This window comes from Maylandia zebra, linkage group LG3 (assembly GCF_041146795.1).
Source record: "Maylandia zebra isolate NMK-2024a linkage group LG3, Mzebra_GT3a, whole genome shotgun sequence".
NCBI lineage: Eukaryota > Metazoa > Chordata > Actinopteri > Cichliformes > Cichlidae > Maylandia > Maylandia zebra.
In genome coordinates, this window is record NC_135169.1 from 28,328,982 (window position 1) to 28,354,836 (window position 25,855).

General features: G+C 42.0%; 3 protein-coding genes and 1 long non-coding RNA gene across 4 annotated transcripts in view; all 4 read right to left on the reverse strand.

The window, feature by feature from the left end:
* LOC143416701 (scavenger receptor cysteine-rich type 1 protein M130-like) overlaps nt 1-3,906 on the reverse strand; it is a 37,230-nt gene extending 33,324 nt beyond the window's left edge. Inside the window, exons 1-2 of the mRNA XM_076882181.1 lie at nt 2,880-3,906; nt 2,244-2,782 (exon numbers count right to left, since the gene is read on the reverse strand). Coding sequence (XP_076738296.1) covers nt 2,244-2,782; nt 2,880-3,906 — 1,566 coding nt within the window. The remainder of the gene's footprint in view (nt 1-2,243; nt 2,783-2,879) is intronic.
* A 2,559-nt stretch (nt 3,907-6,465) lies between these two features.
* LOC143417052 (C-type mannose receptor 2-like) lies at nt 6,466-11,287 on the reverse strand. Its single transcript, XM_076882690.1, has 5 exons — nt 11,137-11,287; nt 10,640-11,005; nt 9,937-10,284; nt 9,258-9,346; nt 6,466-8,074 (listed from the first exon to the last, which is right to left on the reverse strand). The coding sequence occupies exons 1-5, from the start codon at nt 11,171-11,173 to the stop codon at nt 7,973-7,975; spliced, it is 942 nt and encodes a 313-aa protein (XP_076738805.1). The 5' UTR covers nt 11,174-11,287; the 3' UTR covers nt 6,466-7,972.
* A 675-nt stretch (nt 11,288-11,962) lies between these two features.
* Nucleotides 11,963-14,142, reverse strand: LOC143412405 (uncharacterized). The gene is made up of 2 exons (XR_013096824.1): nt 13,749-14,142; nt 11,963-13,658 (listed from the first exon to the last, which is right to left on the reverse strand). It is a non-coding gene; the product is annotated as an uncharacterized LOC143412405 (long non-coding RNA).
* Nucleotides 14,143-14,170: 28 nt separating this feature from the next.
* LOC101466181 (E3 ubiquitin/ISG15 ligase TRIM25) lies at nt 14,171-21,627 on the reverse strand. The gene is made up of 7 exons (XM_004563541.4): nt 21,485-21,627; nt 21,161-21,232; nt 17,431-18,023; nt 17,166-17,261; nt 14,750-14,983; nt 14,379-14,526; nt 14,171-14,282 (listed from the first exon to the last, which is right to left on the reverse strand). The coding sequence occupies exons 3-7, from the start codon at nt 18,010-18,012 to the stop codon at nt 14,224-14,226; spliced, it is 1,119 nt and encodes a 372-aa protein (XP_004563598.2). The 5' UTR covers nt 18,013-18,023; nt 21,161-21,232; nt 21,485-21,627; the 3' UTR covers nt 14,171-14,223.
* Between the last annotated feature and the right edge of the window lie 4,228 nt (nt 21,628-25,855).

Below are 25,855 nucleotides of genomic sequence, written 5' to 3' on the forward strand. Positions count from 1 at the left end.
GGAGAACACATGAGCTTTAAAGCTTGGACAAGTTTGAAACCTTTTGCCCTCCACCATGGAAAATGACTAAAAATTAAAATGGGTATCACTTTATCCAAATCTTAATTTTATAAATCCTGCACTCAGCTTTGCAGTCTCCGGTATTACTGAAATGCTCATTTTACGTTTTCTCTGGATGACACCAGCATCCTGACCATGTCCACAGCTGTGTGATCCAAATCCCCTGTGCTGACACTCAGTTAGAGAACTTTCATTTCCTGAACAGGTCACATTATCAAGCCAGATCTGTCCAGTTCCTGGACCAAAGTGAGCTGATTGAGGAACTTCCAGTGCCGACCCACAGTTTAACTGTCTGCAAACCACCTCAGCATCATTTATGTCCCAGCCATCATCACAGATTGTTCCCCAGATGTTATCGTGATAAATTTCAGCTGTGCATGAGCATCACGTCAATCCAGACCCAGCTTATCGGATGTTGGGCTCACCTTAAATCAAACCATAAAGACCCTGTTAGGACTGGGGCATGCTGGTGTGTTTCACTTTTAGCTTTCAGATGGATATGTGGATGAATCCTGTGGAACTGCCCATTAGTAATGTGGCATTTTCTCAGGCTTACTATGCACACCTGGACTCTATTATCAAGACTGTGTATTTAAGGATTAGCAGTGTTGTGTTTCTCTTCCAGACTCCCCTATTAATTATGGTGGTAAATCAGCTCCCTAGGTTATAGCTTATATTTCTTGATGCCTTGTTTTGTAAAACTTCTGTCTTATTTGAGTGGTTTGACTGGTATACCCATCACCCAGTTTAATATGCATACCATGGATCCATGGTTTCATGTTGTTTACTCCAAATTCTGACCCTACAATCTGAGCGTGTTAATGTTTCCTCAATCAGAGCCCCCACTATAACAAGGTTGACTGAGGGTTGTGGGACATGAAAAAAATAACAAAAAAATCTTCTGGAGGTTTTATAATATATCGGTAAAAATACAGTCTTTACATTATTCTCACCAGTAGAATGAGTATAGAAGTTTTTGCCCTGGCCTCTGTCTGTCATGGTACATTTTAGTGTACATTTTTTTGTTGCATAGTGTTCCAAGTGCTTGGAGTTGCCAAGTGCTCAGTGCAAAATAAATAAAACTAAATCCAACTGAATTGAACTGCAGTGAGCTGACTCTTCCAGCCTTATGTCAGACTCATTAACTAGAATAGAATAGAATAGAATAGAATAGAATAGAATAGAATAGAATAGAATAGAATAGAATAGAATACCTTTATTGTCACTATACAGTTGTACAATGAGATAGAGAGCATCTCCTACTCAGTGTAAACATGCTGGGGGGGTACAGTTCTGCAGCACTATATACATATGGACAGTATTAACATAGGGAAAAGGATATATACATATATATGTATATAAAATGTACAAATATGCAAGCCGTTTTTTGAAAAAAAAGTAATATGCAATAACTAGTGTTGTGTATAAAACAGTTGAGTTATTGCACATAGAATTGGTATTGCACAGTGGTGGTCCATAGAGGAAGTGGGAAGAAAAAAATTGGGGGGGGGGCTGTGTTATCGGTGCATGTGTGAGTTCAGGGTGGTTATTGCTTTGGGTAAGAAACTGTTTTTGAGTCTGTGGGTTTTTGTGCTGATGCACCTGTAGCGCTTCTGAAGCAGGCTGAACATGTTGAAGCCAGGGTGGGAGCTGTCCTTGATAATGTTTGCTGCTCTGCTGAGGCAGCGGGAGGAATAAATGTCCATCAGGGAGGGGAGAGGACAGCCGATGATCTTTTGTGCTGTCTTGACCACACTCTGAAGCCTCACTCTATCCACCTTGGTGCAGCTGCCGTACCATACCGTGATGCAGTAGGTTAGCAGGCTCTCAATGGACGAGCGGTAGAAGGTCAGCAGCAGGTTGGAGTTCAGCTTGTACTTCCTGAGGACTCTCAGGAAGTGCAGCCGCTGTTGGGCCTTCTTGACGACCGCTGAGATATTGTCTGTCCAGGAGATGTCAGCAGAGATGAGGACACCAAGGAACCGGAAGGTGTGGACCCTCTCCACACACTCCCCGTTGATGTAAAGGGGGGCCAAGTCAGTGCTGTGTCTCCTGAAGTCAACAATGAGCTCTTTGGTTTTCTTAGTGTTCAGTGCCAGGTTGTTTTCTGAACACCATGCTGCCAGCTTCAGGACTTCCTCTCTGTAGTCTGCCTCGTCTCCCTTTGAGATGAGTCCGACTACCGTGGTGTCATCAGCAAACTTGATGATGAGAGTGTTGTTGTGGGTCGAACTGCAGTCGTGGGTGCAGAGAGAATACAGGAGGGGGCTCAGCACACAGCCCTGTGGGGAGCCGGTGCTCAGTGTGCGAGTGGAGGAGAGATGAGGGCCAAGTCTTACAGTCTGGGGCCAGTTTGTGAGGAAGTCCTTTATCCAGGCACATGTGAGAGGAGGGAGGCCAAGAGTGACCAGTTTGGTGATGAGGATGTCCAGGATGATTGTATTAAAGGCTGAGCTGTAGTCCGCGAAGAGCATTCGGACGTAGCTTTGCCGCTGCTCTAGGTGACTCAGCACAGCGTGGAGGGCTGTGGCGATGGCGTCTTCTGAGGATCTGTTTGCACGGTATGCAAACTGGTGGGGGTCGAATTCTGGGGGGAGGTAATCCTTGATGTGTTGAAGGACTAGTCTCTCAAAGCATTTCATGATTACCGGTGTGAGGGCCACAGGGCGGTAATCATTCAGGCTGGAGATGGGAGACTTCTTCAGCACTGGGATGATTGTGGCTGATTTTAGACAGGAAGGGATGGCTGCCTGATCCAGTGAGAGGTTGAAGAGTCTGGTGAAGATGAGGGTGAGGTGGTGTGCACATGCTCTTAGTACCTTGCCAGGTACACTCTGGACCGGCCGCCTTCATGTGGTTCACTGCTAGGAGCACACGTCTGACATCGTGCTCCGTTACAGTGAGTGGAGCAGTGCAGGAACCAGGTGAGGGTGAGGATGAGGATGGGAGCAGGGCTGAGGCAGATGAGTGTTGCTGTTGTGGTGTTTCAAAGCGGGCGAAGAAGCTGTTTATTTCCTCTGCCAGCTGCCCACTCGGGTTTTCTGTTTTCGCAGTGCTGCCTCTGTGGTTGATGATGTCTTGTATTCCCTGCCACACCTCCTGTGTGTTGTTGCTGGACAGGTGGGACTCGATGTTTCTTTTGTGGTCTGACTTGGCTTTTTTAATCCCCCTTTTCAGGTCAGCTCGAGCAGCCCTGTACAGAGCTCTGTCACCTGACCTGAAGGCGGCATCACGGGCTTTGAGGAGTGAGTGGACCTCGCTGGTCATCCAGGGTTTTTGGTTTGGGAAAACCCGAATGCTTTTGTCCACAGTCACATTTGCAGTACAGAACTTCATGTAGTCCAGTACTGATCCTGTGAATGTTTCTAGGTCCTGGTGTTCAAATATGTCCCAGTCGGTCTCTGTGAAGCAGTCCTGTAGTTTGGAGAGAGCATTTTCCGGCCAGGTTGTAACAGTCTTTGTGGTGGGCCTGGCACTGCACCTGAGGGGGGTGTAGGCTGGGGAGAGCAGGAGGGAGAGATGGTCGGACTGACCGAGGTGGGGGAGGGGTATGGCTCTATATGCATGCTTGATGTTGGAGTAAACATGATCTAGAGTGTTTTCTCCTCTGGTGGGACATTTGACATGCTGATAGAACTTTGGGAGCACAGTCTTTATGTTGGCCTTATTAAAGTCACCTGCAATTATGTGAACACCGTCCGGGTGGGCCCGCTGCTGTTCGTTAATGGTGTTCAGCAGGATAGAGAGCGCCGTGTTTACGTTGGCATTGGGTGGAATGTACACAGCCGTGATGATCACTACTGCTAGCTCTCTCGGTAGAAAAAAAGGCCGGCATCTTACTGACATGTACTCGAGGTTCGGGGAGCAGTGACTGTTTATAATTGTCCCGTTGTTGCACCAGCTTTCATGCATGTAAATACAGAGCCCTCCCCCCCTGCTCCTACCGGAGTCCTGACGTAGTCTGTTACTCCAGGGTATCATAGTTGAGGGGTCGGCAACCCTGGGCATGCGTGCCACAGCTGGCAGGCGAAGGGTTAACTGATGGCACGACCATAACTGGACTGGCCATCAGGCGTACGGGCCATTTGCCCGGTGGCCCGATGGTGATTTTTCATTTTTATGGGCCGATGTTTTGTTGTTTTCTTGTTGTTTTTGTTGCTGTTGTTGTTGTTTTTTTGTGACGGTGTAAACAATGAAAGGTGGTGGATTGGCCAGATGCTGGCCAATGTGTAAAGATAACTCAGTTGTTTGGTGGTGGTTATGGCAGAGCTGCCACAGAGGCCAGCAGGTGGATGAGGGAAATCGGAGGCAGGACGAGGAGAGACCCGAAGTGGCCGCCAGTCCGAGTGTCAGGTGAACTGAACTTCAGGTAAGAAGTTATGACCTGCAGTCTCTCTGGGTCAGATATAAACCAAGTTTAGGTGGAGTTTATTTTGTGCTAACTTTTTACCATCAGTTACAATAACTCGTACTGCGTGCTAGCTAGCATGACGGATTTTCTATACAGCTGGGTGGGTGCTATGATGTTACTGATAGTGAACTTTAGTTAGTAGAGTTGCCAACCGTCCCGTAAAAAACAGAATCGTCCTGCATTCAGAGAAAATATTACGCATTTCATATTGAGCTGAAAAGGAACACAGTTTGTCCCGGACTTCAGCTACAATGAAAAAGACACACAGCTGGAGTTATTCTGCGTCTTTACGCTGCACAGCTGCCTCTTCTTCTCTCATTCTCTCCCCCTCCTTCTCCTGTTGCTACTTCAACCATGAAACTGATCAATGATCAGCTGATCGGCTTTTCTCTCTTGTTTATTTATCGCCCACTTTGTGCCAGAAAGAAGAAACCAGCGGATGTCGCGGTAAACAACAGCAGCACGTTTAAGCTTGATCAGCTGTTGTTAGAATTTATTTAATATTAATTTCTAGTATCAGCTGATGTTTGCTGGAGCCACAGCTGTAAAAGCTGCTGGTCATTATGTCAGTTTGGTTATCTGGTGAGAGGGAAACATGAAGATGAAACCAGGAGATGTCCTTACTGGATCATCAGAGCTGAACAGGTGATGGAGAAACAGGTTTACCCTTTAGTTAACATGAATGGGTTGAAGTTATGAACTGTTTCTGAGAGACAAATAACACCAGGATCCTTTTTTACGTACACATTAAGATGTGTATCTCTGTATTAACAAACATGCAATATTGGCCCAGTTTATTTTTCTTATTATTGTTGTGATGAGACCATAAATAGCATTTGCATTTTCTGTTGTACAGTTCATTTGCTGTTATGGAGTTAGTTTTATGGATAAAAGTTTCTTTTTTTGTTTCAAAATAGCTGATAACTATTCGCTGATAGCTGCCAACATCTGCAAACAAATATAATTCTGTCACGGTTCGCGAGGCAAACCGTGTGATGTTGTTAAAGGACCCAAGACGCGGCACCACTGAGGTGAGGAAGCTTTATTGACGGTGAGGTAATAAACAACGAAAAGGGCGGCGAGAAACAGAATTGAAAACACTCTAAACTGGGAAAACTAAAACTTAAACAACAAAACCTGCACATGAGTGAGGGTACCTTGCAGGGAGAACAACGCGGGGAGAATGCACAGGAAGACGGAGAAAGATACACAGATAAACCAGCAACGAGGACGAGGTAACACACACTATAAATACACACACCAAGAATCAGGGGATGGGAAACAGGAGGGGAACACACCTGGGAGACATCAAAGCTGACGAGGCAGGGAAAACGTAAAGAGAACACACTGACATCAAATAGGGACCTTCAAAGTAAAACAGGAAACACACAGACACGCAAATACACCGACTCAGAGACTTAGATTAAACACAGAGACCTGACTACACAAGAGGGGATACACAGGCAGGGGTGACACCAAACAGAGAGAGCATAAAGTAAACCCTGGGAAACCAAAACACAACAGTCATAATACATAACAATGTCAAAAGTAAAAGTACAAAAACCAAAAACACTGGGTCACCAACCCAGGACCCTGACAAATTCTATATAGTTGTTCTATATAGTGTGTAACTGTTAATATAGAGTGTTATTAAATTTATTGCTAATGCAATCATATGGCACATTGACTTCTGAGGAAATTTTAGATGGCACTCATCAGAAAGGTTGCCGACCCCTGATGTAGTTCGACAGAATATTGAGTTTGCAAACATACTAAGAACTCTAAAAAGTTTATAATAGATAAGCTACCAAATAAGGCTAATGAGTTTTGTCTATGCAATGAATAGTCACCTGGGGTTGCCACTGAAGAACACGCTGCCAGGCCGACTATTTAATGATGGGGTTCTGGCACGTGCTACAGCATCAGGCCAGAGTAGACCTGGGAACCAGCAAGGAGCAACTCCATATTCCTACAATGGCTACCTCTCTCTGACTTTTTATTGGCATTGATTTAGTTATAAAATTATAGGATCACAGCTCAGTTGAAAGCAATTAATTTTATTATACTTGGGTTCACATTTCAGCCGTACACACAGAGAGAATCAATTATTTATCAGACATTTCAAATTAAAAGCATCCCAAAGAAACAACAGATTTCAGAGCTTCACTGTCATCATGAAATGAACTTCATGATAAATATTTCACTCAGGGTTTTTTGTTTTTGTTTTAAATTTCAGATTATGTTTTCAGATTATGTTTCAATGATTCAATAAAACAGTTAAAAAAAGAAGGAATAGTCTCAATTATATGTTATTGTACCACCAGGTGGTGCCAAAATGACGCTATAAAAGCAATCCTTTCAGTGTTTGTCAGTAGAAAATAATTGTAATTGCATGTAACTCTGCAGCAGGGCCTACAAGAAGCAATGAAAACAACCAAGGAGATTGTTGAAACTACTAAAACTGGATTAAAAATACTCCCGTGCATCATTAAAACCTGTAAGAATAGCCTGGAGAAATCATCAATTAAGAAATTTGATTTAAAAAGTCCTTGAATTGTTGTGATGAAAGATCACTTAAATGCTTGGTAAAATCAAATCATTAAATATCTCCAACAGAATTCACTCTTTATTATTATTGTTTCATTAAAGAAAGAACATTTCCACAGAAATCTGGGAATTTTTGTACTTTTCTTCAAATTACCCTGAAACTGATGTCGCTGAGAGGAAGAAGCGTAGTGGAAGCGAGCAGCCACTCAACCTGCACACACAGCAGGATCAGTAATAAATAAATAAATGGAAATCTGTCCAAGCTAAAGTCGAATCACACCAAAGAATTATTGTATGTACCACAGTCTTAACACAAGAGAACGATCTTCATATAATTTAAATACAATAATGAATTAACAAAATATTAAAACTGGAAAGCTAGTCCTCAACTACTGTTACACAGATGTGTTCTTTTTATTAATAAAGATCATTTGAAAGATCCCCAATTAACATGCAGATTTACACCAAAATGGGCCTGAGTAGCATAATCTCGTAGTTAGCTTAAGCATGGCATTAGCCCAGAAGTCAGTTCTAAATATTCCCTATAGAATGGCTTGTACTTTATTCTAACTTCACCTCATGACCAATTTAGAAAAAGTCCTCTAAGGCCTGCTTCGATGTATGCAAACTACATGGAAATCCAGTTTACTTGAGCTCGATTCAAAGTAGATGCTAATTTTCAGATCTGATATTTCTCTCTGATGAGACAAACACAACTCGTCTTCTTTAGTCGTTCATCACCTTAAATAACCCTGAAAGTTTGCATTCCTTCGTGTTTATTTATGCACTCCAACAGAAAAAGGAAATATACAAATATAACCTAAGAAATAAAGAACAAATCAATCATGTTTGGTTTCACTTTTGCAAATGATAATAGTAATATACCAAAGGTATATTAGGTACGTTTATGATATTGAGCCTCTTTTTTGCAGATATAGAAACAAACAGTGGTAACTATGGGGGACATTTCTGATGCTTTAAGAGGTATTTCTTTTCTGGAGGTTTCCACCAGCTCACGTTTAGGTCATCAGATGTACCGCCCAGGTTATTTTTAACCTGTGTAAGAGAAACAAAAATGTAATGGTTATATCGGAACATAAACACTCATTAGCAAATCTAACAATCCAGTTACATGGCTGGAACTCAGCGCATTCAGGCATGTAGTTCAAACTGAGCATGAGAATGAGGAAGAAAGGGGGTTTAAATGACACTGAGCATGGCATTGTTGGTGGTGACAGACAGTCTGGTCTTAGTATTTCAGGAACTGCTGATCTGCTGGGATTTTCCAACAATCCATAGCTAAGCTTTACAGGTAATGCTCTGAAAACGAGAAAATATCCAGTGAGCTAAAGTTCTCTGGTTGAAAATACCTTGCTGTCAGGGGTCAGAGAAGAATGAAAAGACTGCCTTGTTACATCAAGTTATGCAGAAGAGCATCTCTAATAGATTAAAGCAGCAGAAGACAACACTGAGTGCCCCATCTGTTAGCTAAGAACAAGAATCCGAGGCTACAGTTCACGCAGGCTCACCAAATTAGGCCAAAAGAAGATTAGAAAAATGTTTTCTGGTTTGATTTGTCTCAGTTTCTGATGTGACATTCAGAAAGTGTAAGAATCTGAGACTTTCCGGGAACACCCTGGAAATTTTAGTGCTAGGTAGCATCATTTAAACACCGCATTGTCCCTAAATGTTGTTGCTGACTGTGCCTATCTACTGTATCCACAGTTCACTGTATTCAAATGGCCTCTACAGCATGGGTCCCCAATCCCAGTCCAAGAGGGCCGGTGTCCCTGCAGGTTTTCGATGTGTTCTTGATCCAACACAGCTGATTTAAATGGACAAATTACCTTCTCCACATGTCTTGAAGTTCTCCAGAGGCCTGGTAATGAAATAATCATGTGATTCAGGTGTGTTGACCCAAGGTGAGATCTAAAACCTGCAGGGACACCGGCCCTCGTGGACTGGGATTGGGGACCCCTGCCATAAAGAATTAAAACTCCCTGAAGGCAAAAGAGTCCAGCTGAGTACTACTACTCTGTATGTGATAAACTGTCCAGTGAGAATAGATGGTCACCTTTAAATTTTGTACAAAAGAGTGTAATAAAGTTGTGTCCATTTAAAATGTATGTTGACGTTACAGTGACCTACAGAGTTGATAGTCAGTCCACCTCAAAAACGTCTGGCAGATGTTCTCATTGCATAAACTTTACTTGGCATTTTATGACTCTTCACAACTTACCCATTTCAAGACAGACTCCCTCACACCCGGGTCTGTCATGTCCACATCAGCACTGAGCTGCATTTGCACCAATGTCTTCTTCCGCGGAGCTGGTAAGATTATAAATTCCTCTTTAATTTTAGTTCATCATCATTTCAAATGCTAAAAGTTGTAATTATATAATTATACACTAATTTTTAAATGAAACTTTTTGTAATTTCTTGTTCTCTACATTTTGATAAACTACACTGTAATATAAGTGTAAAATCTCAGCAGTGCTTTCCAGTTATATCTGCCTTCAGTTTTCTTGCTCTAATCGCCAGAAATCTTTTTACGTGTACAATAACAGTGAATTTTTTGGGGGGTCAATTTAAAATTAAGCTCCCAAACACCTTTTATTTTTTAATAACAGGAACTGGTCCTTCCAAATTTCTGCCACTACATTGCACTGCAGATCCCACAAGGTTTACACACACTCTTTGAAAATGATTATAAGTAATGATTATAAATAAACCCAATATATACCTTAATGGATAACATTTTCTTCGATTTAGGAAAACAAATTTAAAAAGTGATCAAAATTACTTATTTTGATAGTACAGGGTTAGTCACTGATAATGATTTTGACCTCAGAGAATTTTTAAAAGGCTATCATACAAATCACAGTTTGTGGTTTATGACAGAAGAAAGAAATGATTACCGGTGTAGCAAATAAAGGGCTGTTTTTCAGCATAGCGCCTTTGGACCATCCCAAGAGGATTGCTGCTGACCTCAAGCACACCACAATCGCTGAGTTGAGCTGACGTTATCACAGAGAGTCCCCAGGGTATGAACGAGGGTTCGCTTCCATCAGACCACCTCCAGGACATCCTCGTCAAGCCGATCCACACCTGCTGGTTTGTCACCAAGGCTTGCAGCAGGTCATTTTCCTGCTGGTTCTGCACTCGGGCCAGATCTGTGTACGTAGCCCTGCAGTAGCTCTGAGCAGAGAGCCAGTCCATGGTGTTGGTGATCAGGACAAACCTTTCAGAAACGTCAGTGGCAAGTGCTACAGAAAAAAACAGATGTTTGGGGAAAAAATGCTCAGTTAGTCAGCAGAATAATTTTAATATCTCGAATTAAATAATGATTATGATCCCGGGGTGCACAATGTTAGATCAAAGGTTTCCAGAATATTATAAAATGAAGTGCAAAAAGTTGCTGTACCATAATTCATAAGCATTTTGCTTGTAATTGCTTCTAATGTGCTTGTTTGGTGTCATCATTTCTGATTTGGTTCTTTATAATTTTCTCACTTTAAGTTTTAAAAGAGTGACTCTCGTTTCAAAGCGAGGGGGGAACTGTGGTATAGACTGTGGCTCACACAAAAGGTAAACAGCACAGAAAAGTGTTAAAAATCTTACCAGTGTAGCAGAAGAAGCTTAAAGTGGAGTTGCACGGTGTAGCATACCATCCCCCTGTTGCTGACATGCTTGCACAGGACTGAACACTGGGCTCACCACTTGCCCAGTTCCAGTATGCAGGTTCTCCTTCTTTGTAGTCATCATTTTCAGACACTGACCAGCCCCAATCTCTGTACAAACCTAAGTACACAAAGGGACCACCAGACCCCACCAGACCTGCTAAATCCTCCAAATCCTGCTCATCAGTTATGGTTGCCAAATCAGTGTACATGTCTCTACAGTACTGCTGGGCAGTGAGCCAGTCTTTAGGGTTGTTGATAAAGTGGTACAGAGGACGTTGGTAAGAGAAGGTGAAATGGCACAGACCTGTGTGTAATGCCAAAGATAAAAAAAAAACATTTGTATCACAGCTTTTATGCCTTCTACATCCGTCCTTCAACACTTCAGTATTGATGTAGATCAATTAACTTTAAAGGCAAGAGAGAAAATGTACTCACCAGAGAATAGAAAGATGCAAAACATCTTCTTCTCCATGGTCTCTGCTTTCAGAGAGATTAATGTATACTCATAAAAACACAAAAAGATGGATTACATTCAAATGTCAGGCCAAGGATACACAATAATCTAAGCCCCCAATAACTCCTACCTGTGAAGGAGACAGCTCTGATGAGAAAAGCTGGATGCAGCCTTCTCTTGAATCTGCAAATTCAAAGCAGGTGTCTGCCTGGATTTCTGGATCTTGTGTCCTTGCAGGTGGATGCAAAAATCTACTTATGTTCAAGAAAAAGAGTTTTGCATGTCTGTGACCTCCAGCAAACTCGGACACGTCTCAAACATAAACTCAACTGAGGATTATATTTAACAGTAAGAATTCATAAACGAACTAATTCCACAGTTTTCATCATCTCCACTGAGAGATTTGCTGCTTAAACTGACAAGACTCTATCTCATTAGGTGTTCTTGATAATCTTTTATATTTTCCTTAAGACTGGATTACATCCATCATGTCGAGGAAGAAAGATGACTCGAAATACTGAATGCTTTCGTAAGCAGTAACTTTGCCGTAACACCTGTACAAGATAAGAAAGTTTGAATATTGTGCTTTGCATTTGTTCAACATGTGCCAAGCATAAAAGCTGATTAAGCTGCAGAGACAATAACTTATCATAGATTTTCCTATAAGCATTTTTTCATATCAGAAGCAGGAGGACACAACTCAGAAGTCCTTGCTCTCTCATAGAGGACGAATAATCCCTCCTGCAGCATTTATCCTTAGTCAGAAGGCCTCTGTGAATGCAAAGCACATGGAAACACACGTAGTCCTGCTGGGACTGATTCAAATATTTATTTAAAAAACAAATCACCACAAAAAACTGATCAAAACATAGTCACAGCCTTATTCTGGCAATTTCTCTCTCTTTTTTTTAAATTAACTAACAACAACCATAATAAATAAGCACCAGTAAACAAGTGAAGTAGGGTCAGACTCAAAGGCGTATGTCTCTCCATCACTGTACTGAATTAGTGAGCACCATTAAACATTATAACGTTAAGTACATTGTGTAACTAAAATACAATTTGTATACAAATTCAGGTGTGGCAGCAGTGCTCTGGATCTCTGCTGCATTATGAAAAGGGCAGGATATACAATAAGACATTTTTGTCAAGCATTTAAGTGCATTAAGTTTGTCGCTCATTTAACATTAAAGATGTTTTTGTGCTTTTTCACATTTTTTGCCTCAATTCTTTATTTTATTTTAACCCTGTAAAGCCTGAAACATGAAATAATTGCCAGCAAATTCTAATGTTTTGCAGCTGAAGTGTTCATCAAATTTAAAAATGAATAAATTAAATATCAAATTATATATAGGAGTTTTGATTTGTACTACATTTGGCATTTTTGTCTACAGTTTGTTTATCTTGAAAACTTAAATAAAGAGGGTTAGGGTTCAAAAATCATACTGATGTCTTAAAATGGGCCAAATCTAATACATTTGACTTTACAGGGTTAGTGTTGCATGTTTCTGAGTGTAAGTCAGATGAAGTTTAAATTGATTTCTATAGTCATTCATTTTATATTTAGGATGACTTATAGTTCTTACTTAACCTCCCGAGTCCCTGCATCGTCATCTCATCTGGCATTCCTGCACCTTATACTCCAATCTGCGCATTAAAATGTTGTATGTTTCTTAAAACATTATGTTCTAAACTACACTCATCAAACTAAAAAGAACCCAAACACTTTCTGTTCAAAGATGCAAAGATGAAGCTTAGTCGAGGCCAATTAATCCCAAATAGCTAGAAGAAATTAAAAATTGCATCTGAAACAGGAGATTGTGTTTTGTTGTGGTTTCTTTCACGTCATGGACGATGATTGGTTAAAAAGACAATATATACAAAAAAGAAGCATTTCTTGCTGGTAGTGCAACTTTTTTGTCCAAAAAAACAACCTTTTTGAACAACAGCAAATATATTAGAGAAAGGCTCTTCATTTAAGCACCACTGTCACCATTCACATCAATACTTCAAGCCATGAAACATGTTACATAGAACCCAAATACCAAAAAAGCTTTAATATTAATATTCGAGTTTAGTAAAGATAAAACATCCCTTGCATCTTTAAAAAGCAGGTATAGGCTCTTCCAGTCTATGACTCATGATTGACAGCTGTGATAATCAATGGCCCTTTGTTTTTTCCTTCGTCGCAAACGCCCGGGCTGAAGAAGGGGTAAACTTTCTCAGAGAAAAGGCACCCAGTAAAGGTGTAGATGTGAGATCTGGCCTCCACGTCGAAGAACGACACGGTTCCCTCGTCGTAATCCGTAAAGACCCCCACAATCTCCGGTTTCTCCTTGAGAGGAAGACGGACCGAAGGGGAGTCTAAAGCTCGATACTCATCGCCGTTCCTCAAGCGCACTGTCCAGTAGCCGTTCTCTGGCTTGGAGGTGATCATGCCCTTCCTGTTGACAGACCCTTTGACCACGCCCAGATCCCAGAAGGTCTTTTGACCGACTGAAACCTGATTAAAAACCAAATATGAGAATGAGAGAGATCAAAAACGTGTTTTGCATTTCTAGGATTACTAGGATTTTATAATTAAGTAGTTCACCTGGAAGTAGAACCTCCCCGAGATGTAGCCTTGCTTGGCCAAAACACAGATGACAGGGTCGAAGCGTTGGGGGTTGTCTGGAACAACGTGAAGAAGCTCACCACGACCCGCTTGCTTCCCGTCAGCTGTTAAGACGATGTTTGGATGGGCAGTGTCCGGATCTAAAACCACTTCAACTACAAGGTAAAATGAAAATAACTTTAGCTTATACAACTTCTAATGGTTGGTATGCAAATCAGACATGATTGGCTTGCATATAATTAAGGTTTGTTCACCAAAATCATCTGAGAAATGCACCAGTCATCCTGCACCCATAATTTGAATAGAATAGAAGAATAGATACAAAAGTTAAGAAAGTTAAGAAAGCGTCTCTAAGCATATGACTAAAAGTATCTTTACAAGCATTCCTATACATAAGCACGCAAAACATGCATTTGCGTAAATATGACAGAATAAGACAGAAAGCAATGCAGTGCTATTTATTTATGCATTTAAATGTGTGCATACCTGCATATGTCTGCATCCTCTTCATCTCTGTCATAAGAAAAGTAAGATGATGAGTTCTGACATTTTTAAGAAGAGCTCCATCTCAAAAATAAAAGGCTGTTTTTCCTGCTAAGCTTGTGTCACCTTCTTTCTTCAAATTTTCCATTTCATTCATGAGGGTCCGTTCAACTTTAGACAACGCTCTCCGCACAGTCCCCACACAGAGCTCAGGTGGTATGTTGATCTCCATCCACTCTTTTGTGGGTGGAGGTGATGTAATAGAGGGCAAATGCTTTATAAGAGAGAAATAGAGCATAGAAAGTTTAATGCTGGCATTTAAAATTTAGTATTTTTAGATAACAAAATGACAAAAACTAAATGAATGCCCTTAACACACATTCAATATTTCCTACATATAAAGATGAGATTTTTTTTTAAATGTAATTAAGTGATGCCAAAGCCAAAAAAGTTTCAACCGTCATCAGTCTAACTCAAAGTCCTAGTTTAATGTTAACCTGCAGGAGGTGCAGGTGATCCTCAGTGTTCTTCAGCTCCTCCATCTCCGTGTTTCTCCTCTGCAGCTCAGTGATTTCCTGCTGCAGCTCACTGATGAGCTCCTCCGCCCTCCTCTCCACTGCCTTCTGCTTCTCCTTTATCTCTGCATTCACTTCGGTCTCTCTCTCCTTGATGGTATGAATCAGAGACGTAAAGAGACGATCGCTCTCCTTCACCTCCATCTCTCCACTTACCTGAATGAAAAAGAAAAGATTAAGTTGTGTGTTACGTTTGCTGCTGTGTGATCATCTTGGTCTTTTCGATGGTCTGTTTCTGAAATCCTTCCCTGCTTTTCCTGGACAGCTCCACCATGACATTGAAACCACTGACTGTCTTGTTGTATTACAACGACCTTTGGGTCCTTGAATTTTCATATGCATGTTCCTTTAATACAAGCAGCCCCTCTAAAAACTGCTTTCTGTGACAGCTCTGGTCTGTCCTGCTGCACTATGTAGCCCATCACACTCCAAAGACTACACAGGAATGTCTCAAGAAACCACATGGACTTAAGTCAGTAAATCAATCCGATTACGTGACTGTGCCAGAGATAGTATAAAAGATGTGGGGAAAAAACTAGTCAATCATAAGTCTTCAGATATCCTAGATAATTTGTTGTCCTTACCCTTCTGAATAACCATAATTTTGTTCATGTGTTCTTCAATAGGACCTGAACCTAGAGACTAAGCCCATAGTCTCATCCAGAACGTGCCTACTGAGGTCACAGAGAAAGGGGGGTAAGCTGAAGGCTATATTTGCATAGACCTAAATGCAATCTGATGTCATGGGCCATTTAGCCAAGGTTGTCTCTATTATGATTAATTATGTATCCTGGCGTTACGTCTTCAAATAAAGGACCAACACAGAAACGGGCAGAACAGTTCCAGAGGGTTTCATACTGTGACTATTGTCTACATTATACATGCTTCTCTAAACCCTAACGCTTAGTTACGCTGCAATATGTGTAGGCTGCTGCAGACTTTCCATGATGCACTGAGTGTTTCTACTTCACTCACCTTTTTCACTCCCTAAGTGTTTATACACCACTCTGTATTTAATCAACAATTTCCCCTGGGGATCAATAAATTGTTCTGATTCTGATTAAGCAGTATTATTCCAAGGCATTGCATACATTTTCACTGCTATAGATGTGTAGATGTTACTGAGCTTTATCTATCCAACAATTAGTTAAGCTGAAGGAATATTTTACGGACATTAAGACCTGGCTGACCTCCAATTTGTTGCTTCCAAATTGAGATAAAACTGAGGTTATTGAACTCGGACCTAAAAATCTTGTGTTTTCATGTTGTCTAACCAGATTCTTAATCTGGATGGCACAACCTTGGAGTTGTTTTTGAGCATATGTCCTTCAATGCACATATTAAACACATATGTAAGACTGCTTTGTAGCATTTCCACAATATCTCTAAAATGACAAACATCTTGTCTCAGAGCGATGCTGAAAAACTAGTTCATGCTTTTCTTAAATCATACCCTAAACCAGGGGTGCTGAACTCCAGGCCTCGAGGGCCGGTGTCCTGCAGGTTTTAGATCTCACCCTGGGTCAACACACCTGAATCAAATGACTAGTTCATTACCAGGCCTCTGGAGAGCTTCAAGACATGTTTAGGAGGAATTTAGCCATTTAAATCAGCTGTGTTGGATAAAGGACACATCTAAAACCTGCAGGACACCGGCCCTTGAGGCTTGGATTTGGAAACCGCTGACCTAAATCCTCTCTTAGTTATGCTGCAATATGTGCAGGCTGCTGCACACTTTCCATGATGCAAGAAGTGTTTCTTCTTCACTCACCGTTTTCACTCCCTATGTGTTTATACGCCACTCTGCATTTAGTCATGTGTAATTATTCTCTGGTTTTCTTCCACAGAGTGCCTTTTGTCCTCTCTCCCTTCTCCCACGTGCCCCGTTTCCTCTATATATGTTATTCTCTCATTTGAGTTTTGCATTTGTGCAACATGATGCATTTGCTTGTCTGTGTTCTTCTCCGTGTTGTTCTCTGTGGTTTTGCATCTTCATTTTTGCACACTTTAAATCCACCACCTTGCAACGGCAAGGGCTGCCCCTGGTGGCTGTTCAAAATGAAGCAGGTTCCTCACTCGCTCTACATTTAAGAATGTGAATCTGTCCTATATACGGTCTATGGATTATACATCTTCTTGGTCTAATTTCATGAAACTAACTGAACTATTTATACGCCTAGCCTCCTAAAGAACTGGTGTTTGTGTAAAAGTCTCTCTAAGCTTTTACCAAACTCATGTCAGACTTTCTAAACACATTTTTTGACTTTAACCAAAACAAGAAATCAGTAAGAGAGAATCCAACAAACCACATGACAGAAATATTTGCGTCGTGGCTCACCGTGCTGAGCTTCAAACAGTTTTTGATCTCCTCCCCTTTCTTCAGTCGCTCCTGGATCATCTCCTGAAAGTCAGCCTCACTCTTCTTAATAAGGACCTAATCAGGCACAAAATAAATGAAAAGGCATTGCTGATTGGCATGACTACAGGAAGTTGAATCATTATTCTTTTCCTCGATTCGTGTTTAAGTGTGTGTAAGAGGAACCATAGATTTATAAGTATACATAAAAAAATTGTTCTGACAGTTTAGAAAGTTCACCACACACCTTCCTCTCCGTGCTCTCATCCTGTACAGAAACAACCTTATGATCTCTGTGCTCAGTCTCAGTGCAGAACTGGCACACACACTTCTGCTCATCCCTGCAGAACATCTCCAGCAGCCGCTCGTGCTTCTTACACATCCTGTCCTGCAGGTTCTTCACCGGCTCCATGAGCTTGTGCAGCTTCAGGGTGACCACCCTCTTGTGAGGCTCCAGGTGGGATTCACAGTACGATGTCAGGCACACCAGGCAGGATTTCAGTGCTTTCACCTGCAGGGACGTGGCGGCACAGACATCACACACCACCTCACCAGGCTGGGCTGAAGACAGCGGCGCGGCCGATGAGCAGACTATCATCTGTTTGAATGTGTCTGCGAGCTCTTTGAAAGCTATATTTATGCTTATTTCAGGCCTTGAAGGGAACGACCTGTCACACGCGGGGCACTGGCAGACGTCAGTGCCTTCCCACTTGCTCTGAATGCAGGCTTGGCAGAAGTTGTGTCCGCAGGGAGTCGTCACTGGGTCTGTGAACACCTGCTCACAGACGGGACAGTAGAACTGTTTTTCTGGTAGCATGTTGGAGGCCATGACCTGCAGAACTGTAAATGAGGAAGTCAAATGATAAGCTGCAGGCAGAGGGAGTAAATGCAAATGTCTGAATGTCGTGATGAGAGGAGAGCTCGATAAAACGTATTGTTCATATCCGAAAACACTACCAGAAAAAAATTATTTTAGCAACCTTGAGGCAACAAAAGGACTTTATTAACAAACGTTTAGGACTCTTGTGACTTCTGCTTGTGTGCGTGTGTAATTGTGTAATTGTGTAAATATGTTCAAGCATGCACTTCTTGAAATTCAGGCTGCATACACCCTGCACTCTTCAGTGTGCTTAATGAATGAGTCATTGTTTCCCAAACTAACACACCCATTCTTTCCACATGTTATTACTGTGATATAATAATAGTCTACTCTTCCACCAATCAAAATATCTTACTTAGAGACCAGAGGTATAATTATAGTGACTTGCTACAAAAAGCACTTCTGAACTCATAAGTGTGAGACTAGTTTCACAAAGCATGAAAGCAGCAATTTAACCCAAGAAACATTAAAGACTTTTGCAATTTGTTTAGATTTTATTTGGGGCAATTGTGGCTCAAGAGTTGGGAGTTCGTCTTGTAATCGGAAGGTTGCCGGTTCGAGCCCCGGCTTGGACAGTCTCGGTCGTTGTGTCCTTGGGCAAGACACTTCACCTGTTGCCTACTGGTGGTGGTCAGAGGCCCCGGTGGCGCCAGTGTCCGGCAGCCTCACCTCTGTCAGTGCGCCCCTGGGTGGCTGTGGCTACAATGTAGCTTGCCATCATCAGTGTGTGAATGTGTGCACTTTGGGGTCCTTAGGGACTAGTAAAGCGCTATACAAATACAGGCCATTTATTTTAAAGGCAAGACTGTAAAAATATTATGCAAAGTCATTTAAGGTGAATCCAGATATTTGGAAATTCTGCAATGAAATAGGTACATTTGATATTAATGGTTAAAATTAATACGTTTTTAATTAATTATTTATTTAAGATAAAATGTATCAACTGAAATATGGTATTAAGTTACACAAGTTAACTGCTGTCATTTATGAGCAGTAACTCCGACAAGTCAGCTCTGACAAGTGTTCAGGGTTTTTTTGGTTTGTTTGTTTTGGGTTTTTAGTCCACGTTGTTTCAGTTTCTTCATGAACGTTGCCAACTTGTCACCATCTCATTGGTTGGTCCCGCCTTGAAGCTTTACTCTTAGTGCTTTTTTGCCTCTATCATCATCTTGGTGTTTCCATAGTGAATGTGAGAAGTGTGATGACAGTCTGAGAAACCAAGGGTGACTTTTCTAGTAGAAATTGGCTTTGATTTTTAGATCAGAAAGATCATGTCCATCATTTATATACAGTTTATGTTTCTGTCTTAACCTTCTGAGGTGTGAGTCCCTATTTGAGGCGACTTTTGTTGTGATTTGGCGCTATATAAATAAAATGGAATTGAATTGAATTATTTCTAACCCTTGTTGACCCTAATTTCACCCTTTGTTCCCTCTCTTGGTTCACATTTGTTGCCTAATGGACAAAACTGAAGAGAACAATTTAATAAAAAGTCCATTTTCTGATTGTCCCAGTTCAGAGTTGGGGTTAGACGTTAATAGCAGGTGGTGAGGGGCAAGGGCTGTGTGTTTTTTTGGGCTTCCCCAATCTGATCTGATATTGATTTGGCAAAGAGGGGAATAAAAGCAATGCACAGGCCATCATATGTCACTACTGGGCCTTGAGTTATAGGTATTGTTGCACTCAAGTTCTTCTAGTGTGTTAAACAATTAGGGTTGGGGTCCTGACGTAGGCTAGTAGACGGGTTTAAGGGTTGGGAGTATCATAATGACTTAGATCAGCGGTCCCCAACCTTTTTTGCGCCACGGACCGGTTTATGCCCGACAATATTTTCACGGACCGGCCTTTAAGGTGTCGCGGATAAATACAACAATATAAAACTAGTACTGGTACTGAAAAAAAGAAGATTTATTCGTAACACACGTGAAAAGACCCAGGAAAACCGAGTTAATGATAAAAATGATAACAAAATAACGCTGAAAACCGATAAAAACCCTGAAAACCATACATTTCACACCTGAGCCTCAAATCTCTCGGGGCCGGTACCAAACGACTCACGGACCGGTACCAGTCCGAGGCCCGGGGGTTGGGGACCGCTGACTTAGATGTTAAAGGGTTAAATGCTCACAAACATAGTGGTGTTGGAAGAACTCCTACCACAGAAGAATATGAGGAAAGCAGCTCCTGAAGAAAACCCAACCCGGCAGTTATTACCAAATAACTACGATTAGTAAAAACTGAACTTTACACCCTTTGTTACAGAATCAGTTTAGCCAAATTTGCGGTTAACAAATGAAAGTTTATTGCCCTTAGCTTTGCATAATTACTGCTTCTCTCCAGAAGTACCAGAATCAGCCAGCCAGCTCACTAATGTAAACTTTTCATATTATTTGTTTAATCTACTCCATAAACCAAGGTGTAAAAACAGCAGTGGTGGTTTCTTATCCAAGTAACGTGAAGCCACAGCGAGACACAGCCAACTTTTTACACCTTTTTAAAATCTTTATAGTGAGCTAAGTTTGACAACTGCTACGCAGTCACTACACAAAGGGATTTATATGAATCTCCCCAGCCAAGAACAGGCATTTTACTCCAAACTCCCTCAAGAACACATTGCAGCGCACACACAGTGAAGGCTTTTAGGCCATATACAGCTCTAACTGAGTCAATCATTACAAACTTCAGTCATCATAAAGATTTATTCCATACTTGGAACAAGCTGATCGGGCAGTGAGTGGATTTTAACTACGCTGAAAGCTACAAAACTAAAGAGGAAGCAGCTCATGTAAAGGCACCAATTAAATGCATTCAGTTAACAAGTGCACAAACAGGTGGCTGTTTCTTTTTTAGAGGATAGTCTTAAGCACACAAGTGAAGCTTGTTACATTTCAAATGCAAACAACTAGCAACATTTTACATGTGTTATGACTGTACTCTTTGAATACTCAGGATTTAGCTTTGTGCAGCAGGCCGGCTATCTAAACAACTGTCCAATAAGGGGTGCACATGCTGTTCCTCTTTTGAATTAATGATGCTGCTTGACCTGATCTGTTTCACAGTTTAAGAATTAAATAAAAAACTTTCTGCTCATACTTACAGCTTTTCTTCTGTAATGGAAGTTATCCAACCACTCCTGTGTTCTTACTGACAGCAGATCAGGTGACTCCTGCTGCATAAATTGGCATGAATAGATAACAGGACTAGCTGTTAAACAGGAAAATGTAACGTCACAACTGTTATTCATCCCTCCCACTCCTGAGCCCTGCTCCGGTTTCTCTTTACTTCCTAATCTTAAAACGGCAGCATTCTCAGCACAGCCCAGCATTAGTTACATACCACATGAATGTGCACGTTTAGCACATACTTTGTGTGCACAGGAGTGTGTAATAATAGGTTTCATACTAGCAAGGAGTGTGTTTACCTCATGGGTGTGGTGTTTAAGTCCAATGGTTCAATGTTTTCTCCTCACGAAGGCCTTAGACAGCAGAATACTCTGAGGAATGCTGCAGAGCTTTGCACTGGTTAAAAGGACATGTTCAGCTTTCATAATCAAACTTGAATAAAAGCCACGAGGAAGAACAGATGGGTACAGCCAAGGCTGGCTGATATCATCTCTGAATGGAGTTACAGTAGCTGTTTCACACCCACTGGGGCTCTTAGATAAAAACTGGAGCCAAACTGGTTGGTTTGAGCTCATTTTCAGATTAGTGATCATGTGACTGGCGTGTGATGGAGTCTTTTCAAAACAATGGAGGTGTTGAGCTCCGACTTTAGAACAAATTTACTGAGTGGTACAGTTTCATAAAGTTTCTTCTTCTTCTCCATTTCAATTTTAACTCTATATGTATCCTACATATTGCGCTTTACTATTTTAAATTGTTTCATGCAGATGATAAGAAGTGATGAGTACATATCCCATATGAAATATTTTAAAAGTACAGGGTACAGCTGCAAAGTATTGACAGCATTGTTAACTAGTAGAAGGATTTTAAAGGTATAATGTACTGTGAAGTGATTTTAATCCTTGGCTAATACGGTCAAATTTCTGCATAACTCTAAGGTGTCTGGCTGCTGAATTTCCAATAAGCTGAAGGAAAAGTGATAAGTACAGCTGTGTGTCATCTGCATTAGAACGCTACGATATGTTTTGATTCGTTATGACAGTGCCAAGTGGGACCATGTAAAAGTTAAAGAGTAATGGACCAAGGACTGACCCTTGAGGAACTCCTGATTGATTTTTTATTTTTGCAGATCTAAAACTGCTAATTGCAACATAAAAACCTTTGCTCTTTAGATACGATGAGAGCTAGTCAAGAACCTGACCTGTTAAACCAACTGAGTCATGAAGCTTTTGAATTAAAATGTCACGATGCACGGTGTCAAAAGCAGCAATGAGATCACCTAAGAATGAGACTTTCTGTCACCGTTGATCTTTAGGTCACTGACCTGTTTCTGCGCTATGATTCAATCTGAACCCTAACTGGCACTTATAAAGTCAATAAGTTGAAAATTGCTTATTTAGTTGTTTGTAAACATTTGTCAAATATTCCACTGTATTTAATGAGAGTTTCCACACAGGGATAGGTTTATAATCGCTAATTATAAATAAATCTAGGCTGAGATTGCAGCACATTTGAGAGAAACAGGGAATGCAGTCTGGTTCTGCAGGAAGTTTCTTCCTGTTACAAGTTTTTTCTTCCCACTGCTGCCAAGTGCTCAAAGGCGGGGTTGTCTGATTGTCTGGTTTTTCTCTGTACTATTGTAGGGCCTTTACCTTACAGTACAATGTACAATATAATAATAAGCACCTTGAGGTGACTGTTGTTGTGATTTGGAGCGATATAAACAAAACTTAATGCAAAAACTTAATCCGCGGGTCGCGGAGGGTGGGAGTGCCTACTGGGGTCAGCGGGGGAGCTGGCCCCAGGGAGGGGTTACCTGCCCCTCCCTTCCTTCCCTCCCCATCTCCAGCTGCCTCCCTCTTCCCGCTCCTCCACAACCACCCACACATGCAGGGCCTTGGAGTGGGGGTATGTCACCAGGGTGCAGAGGAGGCTACCCCCCCCCCCCCCCGTCCCCTTCTGGCTGCCTCTGCCTCAATTTTATCCCACAACTTAGACATTCACATTATTCACACTCTCATTACACATACATATAGGATCTTGGGGGTGGGCACAATCACGGAGTCCAAATTACCATCAGGGTGTACACCTCACCCCTGACGTCGTTGCCCACCTCTCAATTTTAAATACACTTAGTCATTGAGGGCTAGCAGGAGGGACCATGCGCTTACCTGCTGCTCCTTGGCAGGTAGCTCCATGCCCTCCTGGGTTTTAATTGCACCTTAGAACACATATGCATCAACACTACAATGAGCGGGTGGAGGGAGGTTTGGAGTCTTCTCCCACCCCCATTCTCTGCGGCCTGCTGGAGCGGGAGGGCTAGTAGGAGGAGTTGGCCATCCGACTGCGGTCTGGGGTGTGGGGCCTCCCTGCTGCTGCGGAGTCGGGGCGGTCTGCCTCTCCCCACCGCAGGGAAAAGGGTAACACCACCTGGGTCTGGGTGCAATTCCCCCCTCCAGGGGCAAGGGTACCTAGACCCGGTTTGTAGAGTACGCTTGGGGAGTGTGATTGTGTGTACAGCGTCTCTTTATGTCTGCCTCCACGTTGGTTGAGTGTGGAGTGAGTGCATATGAGAGCATGAGGGTGGGAATGGATGTTTGTGTCTGTGTGTGCCTGTATGTCTGTGTCTATATGTCAGGTTGGGTATCAGACGCCACCTCTCTGGGGACACCTCAGGCCCTCCAAGGTTTGGAGGCCTATCTCCACCCACCACCACTTCCCCTGCCGGTGGCGGACTCCCTCAGGTGTCGGTGTGTTGGTGGTTCTTTGTGTCTGGGGGTGGGCGTCCGGGTACACACCGGCTCACTCCTTGGCGGCCGCTTGTCGGGGCCTGGGGCCTGGGGCTCGCTCGGGCCCCTTTGGAGGTGGGGTGCCCCCGGCCTCTCGGCCTAGGGCTCGGTCACTCAGGCACAGCTGGGGGCCGGCGGAGCTCACGGGCGCGTCACTGCAACTCCCCCTGACTTCTGCTCCGCGGCTGCTGGGCGAGCCCTCATCTGGGACTCTCCTCAGCTCTTACTGGAACAGTGGCGCGGCTGCCCCTCTGTTGGTCTTCCATGGTCTCTTGTGTTCTGGGGGCCTCTGGATGTCTGGAGTTTTGATCTCCTCCATACCCGCCTCACACCCTGGAGGACGGGGCTGTGGCCCCCCCACACTCCCTAGCAGATCATTACATGGAGAAACCTTTGGAATGCAAGCATGCTGATCCACACAGGTATGCACACATGGGTATTCACAGACGCGGACTAAAGCTTTCTTGGCTGCTGCCTCAAAGCACACTGTGCGCTGTCTATCTTGCGTGCTGCACAATATCGTTTATTATTTAGTAAATATTGATATCTATGACTAGCTAGTTTATTGTGATGGTGCTTTGTTTTCTCTATTATTATGTTGCTCTTTGTTGTTTGCTGTCTCCTCTGTTTGTTTTTTTTGTTTGTTTGTTTTTTTTCTCCATACAGGTGACCCAGGAGTTCTTTTTTTTTTTTTTTTCTCTCTCTCTCTTCCCCCCCCCCCCCCCCCCCTCACCGTCTCTTCTCCCCTTTGGTTTTCTTTCTTTCTCTCCCCCTCTTTCTCTCATTCATTCCCCCTGTCCTATTTATTAAAAAAAAAAAAAAAAAAAAAAAAAAAAATGACAAAGGATGAACTGAAGCTCTGCCATCACGTAATGTCGCATACTGCTGTTTCTGATGTCATTTAAGAAATAAAATAAAATAAAAAAAATAATGCAATTGAACTGAGTAGATTTGAAAAGTTTGGTGGGGATCAGCATTAACTGTGCATCCGAAATCAGAAAAAAGTTGTGTCCACACTAGACTCAAATTACACCCATGTATATACGGTTTCACATTCAATAAGAAAAAAGACATAATTGATGCCTTCTGTCTCAATGTGACTATTTACCTGCATGCAAAGCACACGCAGAACCTTGTGCTGCTGTCATTTACGTGCCTGCAGGCGTGCTCACATCAACAACTGCTGACAGAAAACATTTCCTGACTACATATCATGAGTTGTGTAGCCTACAGCAGTCATACCACACCCATATTAAAACCATTAAAAATGCTCTTTTTCCAGATGTCATCCGCATTACCATAAATGTATAAGAGTTGGACTAGATGTTTGGTCCTCCTGGTGTCTGTCCTGTTATGGAATATGTTTGAAGTTGATAAAAAAATTTTAATATCATAATTTGCAAAGCCTTGAGGGAGTCACGGCTCCTTTTTATCTCGCTCTCTCTTTTGCTAGGCAAAGCATTTCAGTGGAAGGTTTATCACTTCATATGACATGTGAAAATTAAGTGGGAGAGAAGTAACACCACTTGATGCTCAAGACCTTAAAGATACAAAAATAAGAATAAAATATTGAATATAAAGCTCGTTACACTTTAAGTAAGAAAGCACACTTATAAATGTCAAATACAGATAGATTTCCTCTCAAAGGTCACATTTATTGTGCTTTCCTCCTTTCATTCAAAAGGTCACAGAAAATATTTATTATTACAGAGAATTATTATGATTGAGAATGCAACAACAAACAAAACAAGTAAATAACCAGAGGTTCAAACACAACACATGTAATGCTATCATATAAAACAGGGCTCCTGCACACCTACTGGTCTAACAGAGCTAAGGCTGCTGACTGCATCTTGTGGGGTCGACATCTCTGCTTTGTAG